Below are 24448 nucleotides of genomic sequence, written 5' to 3'. Positions count from 1 at the left end.
AGCAGTTTGATCACTTCCTCTACATCATGTTCATTAAAAGATTGAATGGAATCGAATTTCTTTCCTTTTTGGTATTTACTCATTTTTAGTAATTAGACTTATTTCCTTACTTTTACAAAATTTTCAAAGCCAAGTTTGTTTTTTAGTTTCAAGTTTTCTAACATTTTTAAGGTTTTTTTTTATTTATTTTATTTATTTTTTTTATGCTGTTAGGGGTTTCGTATTTGGACAAGGATTCTCTCCAAGAGAGAAGAAGTCCTGCACACCCACCGACTTACGACATCATTACTAGTATACTGCAAAGTAGATCATCCATTCATTTATCAATATATTATCAGATTTTTTTGCTGAGTTCTCTTTTTCCATGTGCATTGAAGGTAACTCTGGTTCTCTATAAATGTCACTTCCGACCTCTATAAATCCCCATCTCCAATCAAAAAAGGAATATACTGATCGATAATGGAAGGTGGTGACGACTTGCCAAACTTCTAAAAAAATTGCAATTAACACTATAAATTTAGAGTATTATGGTTGATCAATAACAATGATCCAGTTTATCTGGGCAAAGCTACCTCGAAACTATTGTGTATGTAATTTGGTTCAACTTTGGTCAAAATGGCACATAGTCGACAAAATTAAGAGATTGTCCATCACATAAGGTTTTAGGGTTGCTTGCTTGAGCAATTGGCAACATAGAAGACTTCCGATTGACTATGAAAGTGCTTGAATAATTAAATCTTACCAATACGAGAATTGTGGGCATCTGGAGCAAAGCTTGCAATTATACTTCAGCTGCTTAAATATACAGGAGACAAAAAATTAAAAGAACAGCTTGCCCAGGTGTATTATAACCCATCATGAGGTGCTATATTGCAATGCAGAAACTAGGGCTGCCACCAATCCTTTCCACTGTTATCATGTATAGCATTTACTAAAACTGCAGCAGTCCTTTCCTAATAATCAGAATGGGCTCTCCGGTGGATGCAAAATTAAGTTATACGAACAGCACATCCGGGATATAGTAGCCATGAATAGGTTGCACCAGGCATGATATTACAACTGTAAAGAATAAGATTGCTACCACCAAACCTTTTGAGATGATATCACGTGTACCACTTATTTAGAAGTTCCAAGAGGAGAACTGCCGCAGAGTCCTTGGCTTTCTTGACACTTGGCATTGGCTCTCCCACACATTCATCCGTCCATCCTTTATCAGTAGTGTTCACCCGAACTGCAAATGTAAACCTTTTTGCATGTGCAGGACCTCCCTCATTCACGCACCTAGAGATGGCAAAGAATCAAAGCCAGACAGGAACCAGAATAAATACCCAACACTTATATTTAACCATAAGCAAAATAACAATATTCAGAATATAAGCTTTGTTCTTATATTTAACTATAAGCCAAATAACAGTATTCATAATATAAGCTGTGTTCTGTAGATTTAAAGTTGAAGATCACAATTATCTATTTTTTGAATGTCCAGTTGCTAGCAAAATTTAGAGCTTTATCGGTGCCTAGTGCTGCCTGCAGTGGTCCTCAAACAACTTTCAAGCCAATTCCAGAAGGAGGAGCCTCAAAGCTACAATTATAAAACTAGCCCTTGCAGCGTCCATCGGTCATGTGGAGAGAGGAATCAGAGGCTTTTTTCAAATTCTTACAATGATGTCCTCTCCATGCAGAAAAGCGTTGTAGATATTGTTAAATACAGGATGTGGTCCTTGAGAGGCTTCAAACAGTCACAAGAAAGACACAAGCTGCAGAGCGAATGGGAATTAACTGATTCCATTTTCAAGTAGCTGTGTTGTTATAATGGAGCTTGTAAAATCTATTATGTGGGGAATGCAGTGTTTTTGGTTGGGGTTTGATTGTTTCAAACTGCTGGGGTATTGCCACGGCTGTTTTCAAAATATTTGGAAGCCATACCAAAGGTTACCATTCCTGTGGTCTCTACATCAGTAGGTTCTGTTTTGACAATAGGGCAGAGATGGTCCTTCTCATGCTGTGGCCTCTGCTTCTCTTCGGCTACAATGGGCTATATGGTGATTATAGGGTGGGGGATGGTGTAATGTAAAGATGAAAACTGACAGCTTATTTCTGGTTATCAGGCCATTTTTTTGTTGCGGTTTTACTCCTTGAAATGTTGTGTGTACAGGGGGGCTATGCCCTTCTCACACAAATGTACATAGGCTTTTTGAGTTACTATATTCTTAATCTTAATTGCCAAAAAAAAAAGTTCATTCAATATTTATCTTACCGATACAATGGCATTGGCCAATTTCTACGCAAGCAGATATCATTCAGAGTCTGTCTGGTAAATGTTTGGCTGCCACTTTTCTTCTTCTTTGCATCCTCATCACCCTTCTCCTTGGCTTTGGCTGTTTCCTTCTCTTTCATAGCAACAAGGGCATTCCTGGCAGCTAATTTCTGTGCCATCTTCTTTTGTGGATTCTGAGCAACCCCAATCTGGACCCCATCAATAAATACTTCAACAGTAGCCAAATTGCCACTTCGAGTTGCTTTGTACTCCAAGCCTTCGGCCTGCTGCTGGCATCGTTCTTGCAGTTCTCGCACTGGATGCATTGGGAGCGTCTCTGGAGTGACCATTGGATGCAACAAAGGTTGAAAGACCTGGATCATATCAAAATTCCAAGAATTTAAATCTTAAAGATTCCAATTCATCTCCAAAAGGTTTTATTTTTTATTTTTTTTTCAACAAGAAGAATATAACAGCAGCAGCATCAGAAACAACAACAACAACAATAATAATAGAATGTCCCTTGGCTGAAACTAACCTTCCAAACAACTGCAGTATCAAGTCCGCTGTCTAGAAAGATAGACCCAGCAATAGATTCAACAATGTCTCCAAGAACCTTTGGAGCTTTGCAATCCCCCAAACCAAAGGAATTGAACCCGGGTTTTGATAATTCATCTTGAACTTCCTTAACAAAGTCCCGAATCTGAAAATGAAGCAATTTTTTTAAAAAATAAATAAATAAATAAAAATAAGGACTGCTTATGAGGGAGGTAATTTGTCAAGGATAATGACAAATTAAGGTCAAGCAGAGAACAAATGATCTGTAATGAGACAATACAGGACTGCATAACGAGCTAGATATAAAGTTAACAAGTGCAGAATTGCCAACCTGCTTTTCGAGGGCACTCGATCCATGCCGTAGGTGCACATGGAGCTTATGATTAACTGCAACCCGTGCAAAGTTTTCATTATTTACAGCAGCAGCGCGCAAATCAGTCAAGCGGCCTGGGGGCAGGTCCGTGTACGTAAAGAACAAATGCCTTGTGATGAGATGATCCAAGACTGCATCACCAACAAACTCTAAGCGCTGATAACAGGACACTCCAGAAGATGGCCGTGAAGCATGAGTAATAGCTTCTACCAATAGGCCCCTGTCCTTGAATTTAATGTTCAAGGAACCTTCTAAATTATCAAAGTTGACACTCCGAAGTATGCTCTCAGGAACATTGCTAGGCCTGGTTGTGGATTCTATCTCTTTGGAATCAAAATCTACCTGAATGCCGATCCATTTCATGAGGTGGTTTGAAGCATTCTTCCCCCCTTCAACATAATAAACTCCAATCAGTGCTTCAACAACATCTGCCAACGTCTTGCTAGAGAGGACACGGTATGAACTTGAATCACTCTCAAGCTCACCATCTTCAATTTCATCATCTTCATTCCAGTCACAGTGGTGATCCTTTCCAGATACAGTCTCAGTAAGTGATTTTCCCTGATCAAATAAGGACGATTCTGCTTCCTTGGTGTCCTCATCAAAGACAGGCAGCACCCCAGGAGCAGCCCATCTAGATGGAGCAAATCGATCTGCTTGGATATATGACTGAAGTCCTTTGTTCAATGCATACTGATATAGTACCATGTTACTCACCATCTGTTGTCTCATCCGAGTGAGCTGGCCTTCATGTTTCTGGGGATATTTAAGAAAAAGAAATCGACTAACAACCCATTTCAGATATGCATCTCCCAGAAGCTCTGCTCTTTCATAGCAAAATGTCTCCTGGCATGAAGCAGCTGTCAACGCTTCCAAGATCTGTAAAGAGATACAGCTCACAGTCAATCAATAAATAGATAATAACCACCAACTACCACCACTGTGGAAAAATAAAATACCTTTGAAGCAGGGACGGGATAATTAATAGTATCCTTGAGCTGAACTGCAAGCAACATACTTTCAACCCTCCTCATTATTGAGGGCAATCTCTGTGCACCTCGAACTAATGATCCAGGAAGTGGATGTACAAAACACAACTCAGGAGGGAGAAAAACATAGTATGTTTTGTCAAGTGTCTCTTCAGAATCACCTTCATGTGCTAAACAAATACCCCACATTAGTTCCAAAAGCTACAAATATGTGAAATTAACGAAGGAAAGGAAAAAAATCCACAAAGAAAGATAAAATTGCATACGTTCTGAATGTTCAAATCGAGGGGACAGAAGATTCTTGCAATAAGAAACACCACGCCCCCTTATTAGAGGCTGCTGCTTATTGATCAACTCAACGCCATACCTGTTGGTAATACAGATCGTTAGGACATAGTCATGTGATAGCAATTTCCCATTCAAAAAAAGGAATGCAAGATTGAACAAAATGTACCAAGTCTAAAACCACAGAAGATGATTGAAGATGAAGAACAATGAAGAACACGCCAAAAATATATCAAACTCAATCACATGTCTAGGTTAGGTAAGGTGAGACCTTAGTGGACTTAATCTAGTTTGGAAAGATTCTTTGGATGGATTGGCCTCCCATGACCTAGGTTTGACCTTTAAAAGGTTCAAAATCATGTTTAAACATGTTTTTCAAATTTATAAGAATATTGATACATCAATTGAATTATTGAATAAGAAAATTTGTTGGAAAATAATGAGCTCGGAGTGAAGCTTCAATTGCTTGAAATAGAACTCGAAACAACTCCAATGAGTTTCAATTGATAGATTGATTGACTGAACCTATCGAGCACATTGCTCAATGGCTACTGGAACAAGTTCGGTCGCTCTAGCTTACTCTCGATCGATCGGGACAGAATTGTTATGGAAACTCTCAAAAATGTCTTTTAACTGATCTTATTTCAGTACTATATTAGCTATACTTATGGAATTACAGAGTCTACGGTACCTTTTCACATATTATTGAAAGTTTATATATTTTAGAAAGAGAGAACTTTGAGAATCAATCTAGGGTTTTTAGATAACACCATACTTCATGTGATTATGTGATTCAAAGCAAGGAGCTTATCAGAAACTACCATAAAACCAATCAATTGGGTGATTTAGTGAAGAACGAGGATTTAAACAACCATGGAGAGCAAGCTTGTGGCGATCCAGTTCTTGACTAGCAGTAGCAGAGTCTGGGGAGGATTGTCTGAAGTGATTCTCAGTGAAAAGCGCCTGAGAGATTCTTGGATTTAGTGTCTAGTAACCTAGTGTTGTACACCTTTCTCTATAGTTGATTGAGGGTCCTGTATGTTTCCTTTCTAAGGTTTTCCAAGTGAAAATTGTGTCCATGCTTTACATTATTTTTATTGCTTTATGTGCTTTTGCTTGTGATTGAGAGACATAGACAACAAAACAAACAGAAATTTGGACAAGGATTAACCAAAATTTGATAAATTAGTTATTCACCAAAAGTAACTATAAGGCCTATTCAAACCTTCCCTTCTAGGTCTAATTTGAACCTTTCGTTTTTTTGACATATCAGAGCCTAGCAGTGCCAGTTCATTACCTTTCAAACTGAATAGCCAGTGCACCTTTGTTGATCAAGAAGAATAAGAAGAGAAAAAAGAAAGAAAGAAAATATAAATAAAGATTTCCTCATTCTAGAAGGATTCATAAACTACAGATAGTGGAAATCTATGCATCATGGTCCAGTGAATCCCCCTTCTTTCACACTTGAAAGTAATTAAAAGCTCCTTGCACCAATTGAGATCAGATTTTTTTTTTTTTTTTTTTTTTTCCCATTTTTTCTTTTCTTTCAGTCACAAGTAAGATGCATTAGGGCTAACCATTACTTGCATTATAACCAAGTAATTGTTAGCAGCTGAAATAGTATAGACTTTATTTGAGCTTTTATTTTTTCTGGCAATAATAAGCAAAATTTAGTGAAATGAAGAGGACCAAACAATTCGAGATGGTAATGAGACACGTACTTTTGCTTGTAGTAATCGGCATATGAGCTGTACTCAAGAGAACCAAGGTAGCCTTCTTTCCTAGGGAACGAGTTCTCTGCAGTCATATCATAGCATACAGAATGAACATAGAACCTCTTCCCAGAGTGAGCAGCTGTCACAATTTTTCCTACCAGATCTTCTGCACTGGTGCAACAATCAGCCATCATCAATTTGCCTTCGGTCAAGCCCACATAATTCGGCATCTTAATAGCATCCCGACTAGGAACCAATCCAGATGCTTTCACAATGTCAAACTGTGCTACAGCTCCTCTAATGCCATAGGTAGGATGGAATTTTTGTACAAAAGCCATGCCATGACGCAATTTCCCAAATCCATACTCCCTTCGGTCTCCGCCTAGTGTCCGCTCATTTGTACCGAGGTAAACATCAGGACGAGCTCTCTGAAGGGGATTGCTCCATGCACTTGTCTCAATTATTTTTTCAACTAGATCCCAGTCAATTTCTTCTATAGGATCTACACACTTATCGCCAACCACAGGAACAAACAAATATGCCTTTGCAGGATCCCAAGGAGTGGTGGATGGTTCAACATCCACATCCAGTACAATGCTCATTAGTCTTACATGAAAGCTTTTAAGGGATGCCAACTGCAAGAAAGCAGAAATCAGGTTTTGTCTTCCAATAGAAGTTTAAATTCAAAATCTAAAAAGAAATTCATTATGATTTTATTTATTAAAGTAAACAACTACTAGCTTTTAACTAAAAGAGTATAAATATACCTGACATTCTGTTACATCTATTGGACCCCGGAAGACAAGAGATGCCTTTGTTATCATGGTCCTAGCGATAAAGAGATCCATCGACATCGATAACACCTAGTAACAATGTTAAACAAAATTAGAGATGAACAATTATGTTTACTATACCACTGAACAGGGGAAAAAAATATACCTCTGCATCCAGCTCAGTGCCGAAAAGTACTGCAAAATCTGAAACTTGGGTTAAAAATGGATCTTTTGAAGAGCCTACATTTATGCATTTAACAGCATACATGTAAAGATGAAAGAATTTGAACTTGTTGCCACCGTCTCTCCCAGATAAAATCCAATCTCCCTGCAGGGCCAAGGGGAGTTCAAGCAAGATGCAGATTGTATCCAATGTAACACTAATGAACATTAAATGTTCATAGTGATTTCAACCAACTAGATGGAAAAAAATAATAATAATAATAACAAAAGGGAAGAGAATCTCAAATACACAAATAGCAATTGTAATTAGTTTTAAAGGTTCGACTTCTCTTGGTTGCAAACAATTCCTTTAGAGAGAGAGTGAAGGAGAGGGGGGTCGGTGGGTGGGGTTGAGTATCAACTAGGGAAAAGTTATCGTACAATATGCATATTATACGTGTATATACTTTTAAAAATGCTTCCGTTTTCCGTGTAATTGTGAATAATGCGCTATTAAACCCGTCTTTTCGCTTTTATCCGTATGGCACATTGTATTTGACTACCATTTTATACAAGAACGGAACAATGGCTAAATTAGAAATTTGAGACAAAAGTCAAAGAACTGTAACCCTAGCTGATTACATCCCTAACCCTACTACCTATATCTATTGTGTCTTGAACAAAAAGTTCCAAGCCTCACCTTTTGTTGCCTTCAAAAGCCACAGCCCCCAAAGTATCTTTTCCAAACAACCCTTCCTATTTATTTCTCTTGGAAATAAAAACTAAAAACAGAAAAGTAATAGACTGAATGCATGCTACTCCTATTTATTACTACAACTATACCATGCTACCATACACTAAAGAATAGATCTTTCATTTTTCAATGAAACAAAATAAATGTGTAAGCAAATATAACAGCATAATTAATAACTATATTTTGTCATTTTGTTAATATTTTTTTATTACCAGTATGATATTATGATATATGAAAACAAAAAGAATATATATACAACCAAAAGTTTAACTAATAAATGTATTTTATAATTTTTATGCAACCATTTTGTATCCATAATTTTCTGCTTCTGTTTTTTATGCAGAATTTTTTAACATTTTTTTGATATCCAAATAAACTCCTCAATTTATATTCTCTCGTCTTCCTTTCTAACAAAAGGATAAAGAAGATGAAGCAAATAATGCTTACTTTTACACCTTTTAAGGTTCAAGTGGCGAAAAGAAAGCCTCCAGATCTCTAGCAATCTGGTAATGAAGAAAAAGACAGTGCATTGCACCTAATCAAACAGGCCATTACTATTATTATTATTATTTTTTTTATACATATCAAACAGGCCATTATTAAGGTTGGTGTCCAATTGCATTTTGTTATATATCTGGAAGATGAAGAATAGAAGGATCTTTAAAGTTGGGGAAATTTTGATTTTCAAGTCAAAGGAGTTTATATCCAAGTATTTGTATATTACAAGGGCTCATGGTTTCACTTCCATTTATAAAATGTTCTTAGTCTTATTAGCTAATCAGTACACCTAGTGTGCAATGGAGCCCTAGTTCGCTTGTTTGATGAATCTTTTATTCATCAAAAGGGGAAAACAAATGAAAAGGAAAAGGCAGTATTCACATTGGCAAATGGAAGGTATAGAGCACTGAAATTCATATTGTCATAAATAGGAAGGTAGCAGCCGAGATTGGGGGGAACTTGTTGGTGAATGGGTGGGTGTTGTTTTCTTTTCCTTTTTCTTTCTTTTTTTTTTAAAATTTGTTTATCTTATGCTGGTTCACAATATTCTCAAATACTGCAAGCAGATAGTATAATCCATGGGTCAAAAGGGTTGAACTAACCTGGAGAACATTAGCTACACCCTCAGGATAGAATTCCCTATGCCTAGAAGTTCCAGGGAGTGGATCTCCTTCATCATTCTGGTCAAGTTTTTCTTCTTCACTCCCACTTCCCTTGTCTGGCAAGAGCATGTCAGTAAATGCTCCCATCTCATGAAGCTTCTTGCAAGCAGCCAAACAAACAGCCTGCACATGAAAGATGTTAATGAATTTTCTTGTTTGAATGTTTGATGAAGGTCGTATCACCGACAACAAAAAGCTGGCATGCCTGTTGTGCAAGACGCATTGAACTACATACTGGTCCCTCCAGTTCTTCAAACGGTGCATTACAGGGGAGTTGAAGCCTGCAAGAATATTCAGTAGGCCCTCCTGGCTTCTCATGACGCTCCATGATAAACTCGGGACGAAGTATTGAATACCTGATAATAGTTGCAAGACAACTGACTAAGAAGCTAAAAACCACTAAGAAGTCTAATAGTAATAACAAAAACGAATACAAGGGTAACAAATAGGAGTATAATCTATCATAGAGAAACAGAAACTGCACCTGTCACTGGGAAGTTGAGAGCAATAGAAATGAATGAGTCCAACAGCAGAATTTAAGCTCACAATAGCACCAGTTGATTCCACTTGATACACCGTGCCTGGTGTTGGATCCACCGAAATTAGCCTTGAAGTACCCTTAAGATGACTAAGGTCGGTTCGCTCAATTGCTTCTTTCCGCAAGGTCTCTTCACTATTCCTAGCATTCCTTAAAAATGCTCCATGCGACAAATTTCCCCTAGAGAGAATTTTCAATCAAAAATTAGCAGAAATATCATAGATAGATTGCCAAGGTACGAGTTAATGCTCACACTGCCAGACCCAACATAAGTACCTCTCAACCATCAAGATATAATCTGACCCAGGTTTTCTAGCACGACCCCTTGACTGAATGTATGCCAAAACAGTTTTTGCTAGGTCAAAGCGAATGACAACATTACATTGCCGGATATCAAGTCCTTCCTCGGCAACACTAGTGGCGACTAACAACGTCACCTACAACTCATGAAATCAATCATAAAAAAATTGAAATTATAGAACATATAAAATTTAATCAACACGCAAGGTATCCAGACATACTCGACCATCCCGGAACTTGGCAATTGTGTCCTGCATCTGGCATGTCCGCATTTCTTGACTGTTGTTCTGCCCGATCAAGCTTGCACACTTGATAAAACTTAGAGATGGAAGCTCTGCAAAAACCTGCATGTCCGACAGAAGATAATCTAGTATGGAGAAGAACTATCGAGTGGAACAGAAGGAATAAAGCTTTCAAGAAAATGATATGCATTTAACATATTAAACCTTTGGAAGAACTAAGGCAGCTACAACTCGCTCAACAAAGACAATTGCACGAAAATCCTCTGTGTGTTGATATTTGAGAAGGATTTTAATCAGTGACTGCACTTTCGGGGTCACTTTTCCATCAGCTACAGCAGCTCCTATAATTACGTCCACGTGCTCTCCACCAGAGACAACTATACCATATAAGTACACCAGCATAAAAGGAATGTCAAAGTATAGTCCATCATAATCAAATCAACTATATTGAGAAACTAAGTGCAAAGGTAGCAAATTGATGTAGATTAGGGTATTGTTGGGATTCGTTCTTTTTATTGGACATTACTATTCATTATTCAATTGTCTTTATAATTCTATTTTAGTGTGTTTTTAATCTATAATGAGGATTGTCCATGTCTCCTTAAGGAGTAACATGCATCATGCATGATATCTACGTAACTTGGTATTAATGATATGAAAGAAAGAAACCAATATGTAGGATGTAAAGATCTTTAGCATTCTCAACAGCCGCCGCCGCCGCACCCCCCCCCCCCCCCCCCCCCCCCTTCTCTTTCCTCCTATTGTACTACTATATGAGGGGCCTACTTGTAAGGTACTAGTCATTGAGGTGTCTATTTGTAAGCTACTGGTCATTGAGGTCGCTACTTGTAACCTCCTTGCTTGTCACACGCATATCACCTAGTAGGTTGTTCACTCCATATAACAGCTACGATCTAGATCTTTGCGGTTTTCCGTTTTTGGTTAGTAGATTTTTGGGGTTCCATATATGTATATGCCTTGTCTTACCACAGTGAGATGACTACTTGTAAGCCACTATCTACTGGGCATTGTCATTGATGTAGCAACTTGTCACTACTACCTGCATGTCACTTATCACCAAGCAGGTTGTTTCACCCTAGATAACCTCCGTGTCTATCTAACCATGATTTATCTCTTTTTCTTTGTTTTACTTCTGCTTGAAGTATTATTCTCCTCTTATATGTTGATGACTTGACGGTGATGACACTAGCGGAATTACTTTTTTGAAGTCAGAGTTTCAACAATAATTTGATATGAAGGATCTTGGTCTTCTCTTCTATTTTCTTGGTATTGAAGTAGCATCTTCTCCCAAAGACTATATAGTCCAAGTTTGTAGCAGATGTTATTCGCAAATCTCATCTCACGGATTCCCGAACAGTTTAGACCCCGCTAAAGCTCAACGTTTGTTATTGTTATGATAAACATGGCAAATCAAGAACAAACCAAGAATCGCGACAAAAAAAGTAAACACACCACACACAAAGAACACAAAGACTTATGTGGTTTGGTGAAGCTTACATCTAGGGTGAAGAACCAACGAAAGATTTCACCATGTGAAAAACAAGAGATTACAAGTTTCAGCCCCAAAACCCTAGCCCTCTCTCTATCTTTCCCACGATTTTTAGTATTCTCTCATTACCCACTCCAAACCCAAAACGCCTTTATATACCGGGATACAAGAGAGTACTAAACATGATCCACGATCCGTAAGCTAAAATCGGGTCAAAATAGGGGATTGGGCCCACACAGAGCCCATTTTTTGGGTCAAAACTGGGTCGGACACGTGACCCGGTCCACAACACAAATTTCCACCTTTGCTCGAATTCTGCCCAGCTCCACAATACCAGCTACTCTCTTCGCCTCCTCCACATGGCCCTAAGGGCCTAACACCAATCAAGTCCAAACAATATTTAAACTTGATAGTAGGAATGACCTTAGTCATTATATCCGCCAGATTCTCCATAGCACCATATTCAATCACATCTCTGATGAAGTGTGACCTGATAATGACATCAATGTGATTGGTCCTCTCATGGAACATTTGATTTTTAGTCAAATGTATGGCACTCGGGTTGTCGCAAAACACAGTCAAATCATCTTGTTGCATGCCCAAATCACCAACCAAGCTTCTCAGCCAATAGCTTCATTCATTGCCTCGGCGGCTGCAATTTACTTAGCCTCGGAAGTAGACAATGCAACGTGGACTACAAAGTCGCCTCCGAACTGATTACACTCTCATAAAGAGTGACGACATACCCTGTCTATGACCTCCTCTTATCAAGATCTCCAGCATAATCCTAATCAACATACCCAGGAACACTCCCACACGTGTCGTTGCCTTTATAATAGATTAAGCCAACATCTGCAATGCCTCGCAAGTACCGCAATATCCATCTCACAATATGCCAATGGACCTGGGTCTATCCATGTATCTGCTCATTACATTAACCACATGTGAAATGTCTGGCCTTACGCACACCATGACATTCATAATGTTATGAACTGCACTACCATAAGGAACACGAGACAATGTGCTCCACCACCTCCTCGATATGTGGTGACAATCTTGCCAAAAGTCTAAAGTGGGCTGCCAGTAGAGTACTCATGGGCTTTAATGCTTGTATTTCCTCTGTGACCAATACAATCTACCCGCTCCTCAATCCCTGTGAATTTTCATACCCAAAATCCTCTTCGCGGCATTAAGATCCTTCATATCAAATTCGCCAGTAAGCTCAACCTTCAACATGTTAATTTCAAGCATGTTCCTGCAAACTATAAACATGTCATCAACATTGAACAGTAAGTACACAAATGAATCATATGAGAACCTCATGTTATACACACAAATGTCGAACTCACTCCTATATTAGCCACTCCCTACCATAAAGGTATCAAATCGCTTGTACAACTGTCTAGGAGACTGCTTTAACCCATACAAGGACTTCTTCAGTAGGCAAACATGGACTTCCTTTCCCAGAATCTCATACCCCTTAGACTGCTGCATATAAATTTTCTCTTCCAACTCACCATGCAAGAATGTAGTCTTCACATCCAGCTTCTCAAGCTCCAAGCCATACTTAGCAACCATAGAAAATAATTGCCCGATTGATCTATGTTTCACCACAAGAGACAAAACTTCATTGAAGTCCACCCCTTCCCTCTTTGTATAGCCCTTCGCCACTAAGCGTGCCTGAACCTTGCGTCTTCCACTTCTAGATTCCTTCCTTCTTCTTGAGGACCCATTTATAGCTCCCAATCTTTTAGCCCTTAGGTTTCACAACTAGCTCCCAATTCTGATTCTTATGAAGAGACTCAATCTCCTCATTTACGGCAACAGACCACTGTGTTGGTTCTTCACCCATGATGGCCTCATAATAAGTACGCAATACCTGCTCATCAATAATCTCTGCCACACAAAGGTGATCCTGCATCACCTTATCGTTATAAAGCATGAATCGCTAAGCGTCTCTCTTCCACACAAGATAGAGCGAAAGAGCTTAACTTACTCAGGCCAAGCCCAATAGAAAGAAAATGGTCCAGAATAGCGAAGGTTACCTACAATCGAGATTGTGTTAGTGATCCGTGTACTGCGGTACTATATTGGAGTATTTTATTGGAGTATTTAAAGGCTCCGTTTCTAATCTAATTCTCTCGTTTGGGATGTACTAGAGTATTATATTGGAGTATTTAAAGGCTCCGCTTCCAATCCCATTCTCTCGTTTGGGATGTACTTTGTTAGAGCCTTGAGTAACGATCCTCAAAATTCTCAACAACAAATTTCCATACCTAATAAAACCACTTATATGTTTCTCAAGCATATATTTACAAAAGTCATTATGAAGTGTGGCCTGTGGTGGACTAGATGCAGACGGTACTTTGCTATCATTTGCACAATGAAGTTACCCAAGACTCAAAACCACATTCTCAATATATGTTTTGATTAGAAAAGGAAGTTGCATAATAAAAAGAGTAGAATTCAACTTTGATGAATCCAGTTTGACCGAGCCTTGAATAAACTCTCAAGACTAATCTAGCATCATCAAATAGTCAGCATCTAGAATCAGCAGTCTACTCAATTAGCAGGAATAAACAAGTACCCACCATGACTATCAGGAAGTTCTCCTTCCTCTATCTCATCAAGGTCACTCCCATCATCTAGGTCAGCAATTTTTAAATTATTTTCTGAAACAGCTCCCTCAGATAACTGGCATTGCAAAAGAGAGACAACTTTATTCAAGTAGGATTCTTGAAACTTGACATCAAGCTGGTAGTTTGCCCTCTCATCATTTTGTAAAGCTGTCAAAAAGGATTTTGCAACCTGCAAAAGAAATGACCTGAGCAAATAATTTCCAAAAACAATTGTCAAAGACATAAAAAATAATCAACAATACTATTAAAAGGCCACCTTATATGCACACCACTGTCCAAGTTCACCGAGTGCATAGTTAATGGCCCTCAGTTTCTGAATTAAATTAATAGCACCATCACTTTCTGTTCTTTCAGAAACACCATAAACTTGGCGCAGCTCCTCCTTGGCCCCAGCATCTCTTGCTCCCATAAATTGCCATTTACTTCTTCTGGAATTCGATTGTGCAGCTTCTTCGACTGCCAGTTCCATTTGTTTTATTTGTTCATGAAGGGACCACAAGTTGGCTGCTTTGTCATACTCCACCACTACTTCCGATGGCATTGGTACATGTTTTTCCAGCTCCTTACGATCTTTTATTGTACAAACTACAGAATCTAGTTTACTTTCAAGATTACGAATCTTTATCGCACAATCCACTTGGCTAGAAACACCTGCATCAACCATAATCAACAAAATATTGAAAACATGGAAGTAGCTACAAGCCAACAACTGGAAGTTTTGATACAAACTTGTGAAAGAGAAAAATAAGTTTAGAAGAAGAAATACTGAATAATTGATTAAAAAAGTTCGTAAAACGGAACACAAGTGCATGCAAATTCAAACAAGATGAACATATACCCTTCAAGTTAACAGGAGAAGCGGTCATTCCAAAGACCGATGGTCTTTTCTCCTTTGGTGTTGTGTGATAGAACTCAGACATCACTAAAGAATATGGATGTTTCTTCACAGCATGATGACACTCGTCCAGAATAAGGAGATTAATTGCTTCCATCTTTATTATACTGTGTCTCAGAATGTTCAATAGAATTTGAGCCGTCATCACCAAGACCTGCAGTGAGAGGAGCCAGCCATGGTAAGCTGAGAGTAAGCCCTTTCCCAAGTTACAAGACCAAGAATAACAAAGGGCTCAATCACAAATCAACCTTCTACAATTGAATGCAGTAATCTCTTTTCCTTGAGCTTCTTCGTTCCTTTTTATTTTTATTTTTTTAACATAAGGTGAAAGTTTAATTTGCCTTGAATTCAAGATGAAAATCATCAGGAACAATGTCACGAATTTGAATTAATACATATATTTTTTGCTAAACTTTTAAATACATATTCACGCGTTAATACATAAACCACACGAACACCCAGACAATGGTATGATCAACTCATAGCCAATGAATATATACATACGCATGTGTAATACTGTACAGTGCATGACAGATCACTGCACATAATTGAATTTTATATTCTAGAACCTATTCAATGCCATGGATTCACAATGAAATTTTTGTTTTCACTTAAGAAAAAAAAGCCATGTGTACTTAGAGAATGAACAAGACAGATGATGAAAGTTGACTGTGTGGAATGTCAAACACTAGGAATGTGCGACATGGCAAATATTTCTTTCACACAATATCAATCACCAATCTAGCAAGTTCAACACACAGCATCAAACATCAAAAGAACTAAAATCGTTCTATATAAACAATTTTATCTCATCTTGAATCTTGAGGTATACTTGACAAAAAGAGTACTGGCAAAGTGAAGATAATATTTATTTTATATTCTAGTTGTGAACAGTTTGAAGCAGGCCTTGGCACAACAGAAATGCTGCTCCGTTGTGACTTGGAGATCAAAGTTCGAGACTGGAAACAGCCTCTCCGCATGCGGAAGTAAGGCTGCATACATATGACCCTCTCAGACCCTTCAGTGACTAAACTGAAAACTGGAGCCTCATGCACTAGATTAGCCCTTTTAGTTGTGTAACACTTCAAACACAAATTTTGTTGAAGTATACAATACTAAACCAATGCAACAGCAACAGCACACATTAAATTTTTGTATCGCATTAGTGAACTACATATGTTACTATCTCATTGTTTTGAATGAGTTATTTGGCATATGACACCTATGATCACCCCATCCACCCACATTAAAAATAAAAAATAAAAATAAAATAAAATAAAATAAAAAAATGAGTAAATAGAATATAATGAGTTTTGTCAGTGGCATTTACAATTCCTGTGAAAGGCCATTGCTCAATGTTAATCCCGCCTAAGCAGGGTGCTGGGAAGGGAAGACCAAATACAAACCTAACCATTGACATTATTTTTGTACAGAGTAGTTACTCTCAGTCTTGAACTTGTGCCCTCTACCCTTGTCAGCCCAAGCTTTTATCATTGCACCAAACAATGGCCCCTTTAACAATTTTTGTTGGTGTGGCAAAATGTGTTAGGGGAGGAGAAATCCATTTTTTTTTTTCATTATAGTACGTTTACCTTTCAAAGGCTGACATTCCTAAATGTGATATCAAAAAGGCTTTTCTACTGCTCAAAAATCATCAATTAAGTTCATCAGACAGAAGTCCTAGAGTCTGATGTGCAAAATCTCAATACCAAAAGAATGATAAAAATGACAGACAAAGTCACAAAACTAAAGCAACTAACAAGGAACGAAATTTATCATACACATAAAGTCCAATGCAATGTGGCCTATGAGATGCAACATCATGTAAATTGGTACCACAATTTTTATGCTTCGGTAACTAAGTAAGTTTGCGGACCATATACGTGAAAAGTTGGTTCAAATGTTACAATAGAAAAGGGTAATTTCTAAAAAAAAAGGTAAAATGTTTTTTTTGTGTATATATATGGGTGGGTATAACTAATCATTAGATGTAAACATTCATGTACCTATATGTAGACACTTATTTTGTATTGGATGCATTTTGAAATAGCACCAGAAATTTCAATCATCAAATCACACCAAGTGGGTTTTGACTAGGCCCTCCTGTTGAGCTAAGCTTCAAAAATGAAGTTAGAACAGTTTGTTGTTTCACATATTTGTTTTATTACACAAATGTTGTAGGAGGCTTCAACTGAAAACCCTACATTCGATGATGAGGACTAGAAACATAAATGGATAATCACGTATACATTTGGGAGCAAGGGATGTTTGGAGGGCCATTCCCCTTCGTTTATAGTGGGGTTTGTGGCATGAGAGAAATAGGAGACCCTTTGATGGAGAGGAGTCTCCTATTTGGTCTCTCAAATACAGTTTATACTGTATTCTTTATTTTTTGGGGTTAATGTGTGTAATTGTAAATCTTTGGGGCATCTTTTGGATTTTGTGGATAGCTTAAAGCTTTAGTTGTCGCCTTTGACTTCTTGTATATTCTTTTGGGAGCGCTCCTCTCTTGAGCGCCTTTTATGAAATCTTACTTATCAAAAAATAAAAATCACTTACCTCTGGAAAAAGAAAAGTATAAAAAATATCGAAGAAGAATAGGTCAGATGCAGGAGGACATAAGTAAACAGATGAATGATAATGAACAGATCAGGAAGGCCAGCTTTAAAACGAAATACCTCAACAGATTACGATGACTAAACATACTCCTACTAAGTGACTTTAAGTGTTGGTACAGGGCCAGTAAGACCATGTTGAAGCAATGGCATGATTAAGCCGTTCTATTGACTAATTAACCACAAACAACCACACATAAATCGATGCAGTCACCCTGTTCTGTGACTTTATATTTTTTTTATAAGCAAAATTGTACTCCCTCCGTCCCATAATAGATGTCCCTTATGGGGAGTAGAACTTTTTAAGGGGACATGTAATTATTGCATTGTCCCCTTTAGAAATTACAAAGTTACCCTTTCAAGTTTAAATATATATATAATCAAGTTTGAAATTTTTTAGAATTTTGAGGGTATTTTATGAAAAGATGTGAAATATGTTATTTAAATTTGGTAAGTGGACAAGTATTTTGGGACAATCCAAAAAGGAAAGTTGGACAACTATTCTGGGATGGAGGGAGTATAGTGTTCAAAAGGTGGGCGAACGCAGCCCTCAAAAACAACACAAGGCCAAGTAGGGCCTTTAAACTCTCAAGGAGGCCAAAATATCGACAATCTCCTCCATGGATTTACAATGTCTCCCTAGGACCGAACAAAAAGGGTGCTAATAATGGAGAACTTCAGCGCCCCAATAGAAGTCTCCTTTCCTTCAAAGGATCTCCTATTTCTTTCGAGCCATAAGCACCACCAAATGTATAAGGGTGCTACCCTCCAATAATTGCGAGTTAGGGGGCCCCACTGTACACCCTCTCCAAGCCTCCACCAAGGAAGGCTATTAGTGCAAGGAGTCCTAACAGAATTCCTAATTTTCTGCACATCACTTTGTGATTTCTATAAAATTTCCATATTTTGTAATTATCCTGATTTTATGTAATTTCCTGATTTTAAGCAGGAGACTCCATATAAAGGGAAGCTAGGGTCTTGGAGACAGGGTGATCAGTATTATCTTTAATAGAACTGCAGAAACTACTGTTTGCTCTTTTCTCCTTATTCTAGCATTCTTTTTTTTCTTCGTTTAAAAGGTAGGGCCTCGGCATGGTGGGAGCAACTAAGGACTACTTGAGAGCATAGAGGTAAACCAAAGATTGTAGAATGGGAAAAAGATGAAAAAGTTGAAGGAACAATTTTTGCGTTTTAATGTGAGGCATGGAGGGCGTAGTGTGGAAGATTACACAGAAGAATTTTATCAGTAGATAGCACACAATGACCTATCGGAGAGTGGAGAACAGATGGAGGCAAGCTATATTAGCGTACTAAGACCTAACATACAAGAGATTCTACTCTCACAGTCATTTGGTCTGTTTTAGAGACTTATCAACGTGCTTTGGTGATGGAGAAGCAACAAAACAAGCAGGTTCGTGCCCCAGCAGCAGTTGCACAAGGTTACAGCCTACTTTTAGGGGGGAAATCAGCACCTATTATGGTGGGGAAATGGTGCCCAAAATGTGGGACAGCAGCTACCCCATGTGGGTGGGGTTAGGCTGCTGCTGCCGGAAATCGCCAAAATATGGGGCGGGCAGCAAGACAATATCGTGGCTAAGAACTTGAGCTGATATGCTATAAGTGCGGAAAGCCCGGGCATTGATCGGCGGAGTGTAGAAAACGTTTTGATAGGGGAAAACAACTTTCGAATGAGGAAGATCATGTAACGTTGGAGTTCAAGCCAAAATTTGATGATTTCCCAGAGGAAGAAGATGACGATGATATCATTTATGGTGATGTAGATGAATCTTTAGTCATGCAAAAGTCACTATAACTTCCGAAACATGAGGATTAAGAAGACTAGTTGCGCACTAACATTTTTCACACCACTTGTACCACTGACAGAAGGGTGTCCAACATGATTATTTATGGCAGAAGTTGTGAGAAAGTGGTATACTAAAAATCCATAAAGAAATTGATACTCAAAGTTGAGAAGCATTTGAGGCTTTACAAACTCTTGGTTTCACAAAGGAAATGAGGTAACCATTTCGTAACGTAGCTTGGTCTCTTTTTCTATCAAAATAAATAAATAAATTACTTTGACAATACTTGGTGTGATGTAGTACCGATGGATGCAATTTGACATAGATAATTTACATCATGGTAGAAATAACACGTACACTTTTTGGAAGGATAACGTGAAAGTTACTTTAAGTCCTATGCGTGATAAATTTAGTCCCAACCTAATTAGAGAGGAAACAAATTTTCTTCCCATGAGTGGCTTAATGAAAGAGGTTGAGGAAAGTGAGCAGCTCTATGTCTTGGTTGCAAAAGAAGAGGTTGCACCCCCATCTATTCCTACTATTGTGAAGCCTTTGATGAAAGAACATAGAGATGTATTTCCTGTTGACCTAGATCAATATTACCATTGATGAGGGATATTCAACATTGTATTAACTGGCGTGAGTCTTCCTAATAAAGCATCTTATCGAATGACAACTTCAAAGGAGCATGATGAATTGAATCGACGGGTTATGAAATGATTGAACAAGGGATTTATTCATGAGAGCATGAGCTCATGTGCCATCCCAGACCTCCTCACTCCAAAGTTCTTGGTGTATGTGCATGGGTAGTCAAGCCATCAACAAAACAACCGTCAAATTCCATTTTCCGATTCCTCGCCTTGATGACGTGCTAGATATGTTTGCAGGATCTTCGATTTTTTTTTTTTAAGATTGACCTGAAAAGTGGCTACCATCAAATCCAGATTAGACCGAGTGATGAGTGAAAAACAGCTTTTAAAACAAAAGATGGGTTTTACAAGTGGTTGGCCCTGTCGTTTGGCTTATCAAATGCACCCAACACTTTTATGCATATGATGACTCGAAGTGCTGAAACCACTTACTGGCTTGTGTGTAGCTGTTTATATTGAAGATATTTTAGTGTATAGTCGCAGTTTTGAAGACCACTTGATGCACCTCCGCTCAGTTTTCGATATTGAAGAAGGAGCACTTTATTGGGCGTTTTTATTGAAGAATGAGCACTTTATGGTAGACAATGACAAGGTGAAAGCAATTCTTCAGTGGCCTACACCTACCAAAGTGCATGATGTGAGGAGTTCCAAAGGTTTGGTGACATTTTATTGGGCATTTTATTCTCAATTTGAGCACCATTACAGCTCCAACTACTGATAGTATAGGGAAGAAATCTTTTTAGTGGACCCAAGAGGCAGAGAAGAGTTTTCAAGCGCTCAAGAAGAAACTAATCAAAAAAAAAAAAAAAAAGGAAGAAACTAACGGAAGCACCGATTCTTGCTTTACCGGATTTTGAAGAGGTATTTGAGGTAAATTGCGATACCTTGGGCGTTGGCATTGGTGCAGTCCTTAGCCAACAAGGAGGCACTTTTGTAGGACTTTATGGAAGAATATTGGCACGGAGCTTGATTTCAGTACTTCCTTCCATCCTCAAACCGATGGACAGACCGAAGAGGAGTTTGGAAATTTGGCTGAAGTGTTTATTTAGTGAAAACAACAAAAATTGGGATTTGATTCTACGACTTGTTGAATTTGCTTACAATTCATCCAAGAGCCCTACTACTAACTTTTCTCCTGTTGAGATTGACTTTATGAACCGTTGGGAGCACCCAAAGAAGACTAGGAGTGCAAGGAGGGCCAAACAGAATCCCTAATTTTGCAGTCCCCTATGTGATTTTTAGAAATTTTCCTGATTTTATGTAATTTCCTGCCTTATAAAGCCAATTATGGCTAGATTAAGTAGGGGAATCTATATAAAGGGTGGCTAGGGTATTGGAGAGAGGGTGATCAGTATTATCTTTGATAGAACTGCAACAACTACTGTTTGCTCTTTTCTCCTTGTTCTAGCATTCTTTTCCTTCTTCATTTATCTCTCTCTTGCTATAGAGAATAGTTGTTCATCCTCTCTTGGTAAGCCGGCATCATAAATAAATAGAACTAGGATATTTTTTGAAAGAAAGACATGTATCCAGTATATATGCATGAAAACAAGCGTGACTATAAGTGGAGACTTCAGATGCTACCTGCTTTGCTTCAAACTCACGCTGCCACCTCCTAGCGTCCCAGAAATCTTGGCCCATTTCACCACAGTAATGGCCTACTTGGTAACCAGTTTGCTCACGAATAACTTCTGCTTGCTGCATAGGACAAGAATACAAATGTATCAATTGATTTGCAGTTGAAAGACATCACAAAATGTCGCATTGTTAAGAGGAACATTTATTATAATATGACCTGATAAACAAGTGGAACTTTAGGAACCAAAAATACAGCCAGCATTTTCCTTTTTTCTCTTTGCAAATCACTGTAAACACTTCTGATGAGGAGAACAGCAATGAGTGTCTTCCCTGCCCCCGTTTCAAGAAAAGCTATTGTATTTTTATTCTTAGCCTGTTCAAGAACATCCAACTGGTAGCGTCGGGCCTGCTCCTCGGGTTGTTTCTCCTTGGGCTCTTCGGGTTTATTATCTGTCCTTCCATTGCATTCCTGGTTTTTTTCACAGGAAGTCTTATCCTCTCTGTTTCGATCAGCTTCCCATGCACCCAAGCGAAAAACCATCTCATTGGAACCCAATCGGTCTCTCTCCCAATAACCCCTTCCATCTCTCCACTCCCTCTCCCTCTCCCTAGGATCCCTTCTACCACTGCCATTGCGTTCTCTTCGCCTGATTTGATCCCTATCTCTCCTATCAATCTCCTCCCAGTCGCGATTTCTTTTTTTATTTAGCCTCTCCCTGGGGTGATATGGCCCTCTACTAGGAAAATATCTCTCATTCTTGTAATCAGTAAGACGAGCTCTTTTGCCGTATCTTTCTTCACTGTCGTGATAATTTAGATCACTATGGCCGCGACTATGAGCTCCATCTCGCGGAGTAAAAAGATGTTCTGCTTTAGTCCCATCCAAGGATTTGTTCCAATTATTGTTGGTAGTGTGATCACCAGCGGGGTTACTATTACCAGGCATCCTTTTGGTAAAGTTTTGATTACTACCATCGTGTAACTGTGGTGGTGAGCCAGTAGATTGAGCAGCATTTTGAATAGAGGAAGCCTCAACTTTAGGCTTGCAATTCCCACCAGCTTCCTCTTTATTCTGAAGGGAAGCCTGTCCAATGGATAAAGAATCCTGTACAATGGAGGAAGGATCACGGACTCCATTACCAACAGCAGTAGTCAAACCGTCCCCATTCTTGATGCAGTCAAGAATCCGATCGATTCCTCCAAAGAAACAAGGATCTAGGCCACCGTCCTGAGTGGAGGCGGCAGCGGCAGCAGGTTCCTGAATTTCAGCGGCATCAAAATCTACAAAATCACCGATAAGATCACAGCAGATATCCTCACAGGCATCCAGCCAGTAAGAGGGCCTCTCATCATCAGGCTGAAGATCAACTTTCCCTGAAACCCTAGCCTCATCATCCATAATTATCGCCAACTATTATACGAGTATTATAATAGCAAGTATACTAGATAGTATTACACAAAAACAATAACAACAGTGACTACCAACAAAAAAATTACTACTGTAATAGAGAAGAAAATCAAATCTTCTGTTTTGTTATGTTTCTAAAGAAAGAAAACAAAAGCCATAAAAAGAGAAGATAACTAAGGATTAGTTATTTGGGGATGCAAAAGAAACAAGTTTGATCGACTGAGGCGGTGGTGGTGGATCTTGATCGCGCGGTTCAGTGTGAGTCTGATTTATTTATTTATATATTTGTGGTGGAGATATCAAAAAAGTGAGGGATGGAGCGAGTTTGTTAGCAGATTAGCGAGGGATAGACCGTACGAAGCACGCAAATGGTTGGCTCAGGAACCAAATTTGTGTGATTCAAAGATTCCACGCACGGTTTATCAAACGCGATTCTGCCTTCTTCGCCCTCTCCAACCCCAATTCCTCAAAAGCTCCTCCTTTTGACCCGCGACTATGACTGATGCAGCTTCTCCTCTCTCTCTCCCCCCCGCTCAGTTTAATAACAGGACTGTTCGTTGGAGCTTGTATACATTTAGAGAGAGAAAAGGGAAAAGGAGGAGGCTTTGGGTTCGATTCGACGAGGGTAGTAGTGGTACATATAATATGATGGGGTATGTTTTTAGTTGAGTCCTCACCGACCTCCTGATTGATTCTGCGGTTAAGGTGTTTTCCGTAAATTCGAACCATTTCTAATCTAAGTTCTTCAACATAGAGACAAAGTTCTGTGGTAAAACTATGAATGATCAATAGAAAGATGCCACGTTTCATACGACGTGCTTTTTCATTTCTCTTGCATACGTGGTGCTCCTTGAATGGTTGGTCATCTATTGTTCGTCGCCGAAGAGAACAGCATCCCAAGCGAAAGTACAGAATTGCACGTGAGCGGCGACTTTCTTTCATTCCCCGCTGGATTCGATGGTCATGGATGTGGAATCCAGCCCATATGAGAAAGTAAAGTAGAAAGTAATGAGTTCCAATTGGCTACAAAAACAATTCTAAGAATATTTTTTTAAAGAAAAAAAAGCTGTCCGATTCATTCAGATAAAAGAAGAAAGAATTATGTAGATCACACTAAATATCTTTATCCACTGCATCTTGCAAGGATGGCAACTGGCTTCCCATTTCCATCCTTATTGCAAAACGAATTTGTAATTGATGTATCATCTCCGTCCTAACAGACCAAATATCAATTCCGCCTTGCAC

General features: G+C 38.7%; 1 protein-coding gene across 2 annotated transcripts; it reads right to left on the bottom strand.

Moving 5' to 3' along the window:
- Positions 1–707: 707 nt before the first annotated feature.
- Positions 708–23841, bottom strand: LOC132298865 (endoribonuclease Dicer homolog 1). 2 transcript variants are annotated; one of them, XM_059795195.1, is made up of 20 exons: positions 22013–23841; positions 21802–21915; positions 15094–15304; positions 14512–14906; positions 14208–14424; positions 10311–10483; positions 10086–10208; positions 9841–10001; positions 9511–9744; positions 9232–9382; positions 8967–9149; positions 7117–7278; positions 6945–7040; positions 6184–6812; positions 4444–4544; positions 4148–4347; positions 3147–4067; positions 2796–2960; positions 2258–2631; positions 708–1281 (listed from the first exon to the last, which is right to left on the bottom strand). In XM_059795195.1, exons 1-20 carry the CDS (start codon positions 23192–23194, stop codon positions 1104–1106), a joined length of 5970 nt encoding a protein of 1989 aa, XP_059651178.1. In that variant the 5' UTR covers positions 23195–23841; the 3' UTR covers positions 708–1103. The 2 variants fall into 2 exon arrangements, with proteins under 2 accessions (XP_059651178.1, XP_059651179.1); XM_059795196.1 differs by having other exon boundaries at positions 4148–4338.
- Positions 23842–24448: the final 607 nt, after the last annotated feature.

The sequence above is a fragment of the Cornus florida genome, unplaced genomic scaffold (assembly GCF_030987335.1).
Source record: "Cornus florida cultivar Cherokee Brave unplaced genomic scaffold, ASM3098733v1 CherokeeBrave_3.0.0_Hap2_Chr03, whole genome shotgun sequence".
In the NCBI taxonomy this organism is placed as follows: domain Eukaryota; kingdom Viridiplantae; phylum Streptophyta; class Magnoliopsida; order Cornales; family Cornaceae; genus Cornus; species Cornus florida.
Note: the sequence above shows the minus strand (reverse complement) of the source record. Positions and strands in the feature narration are given on the sequence as shown.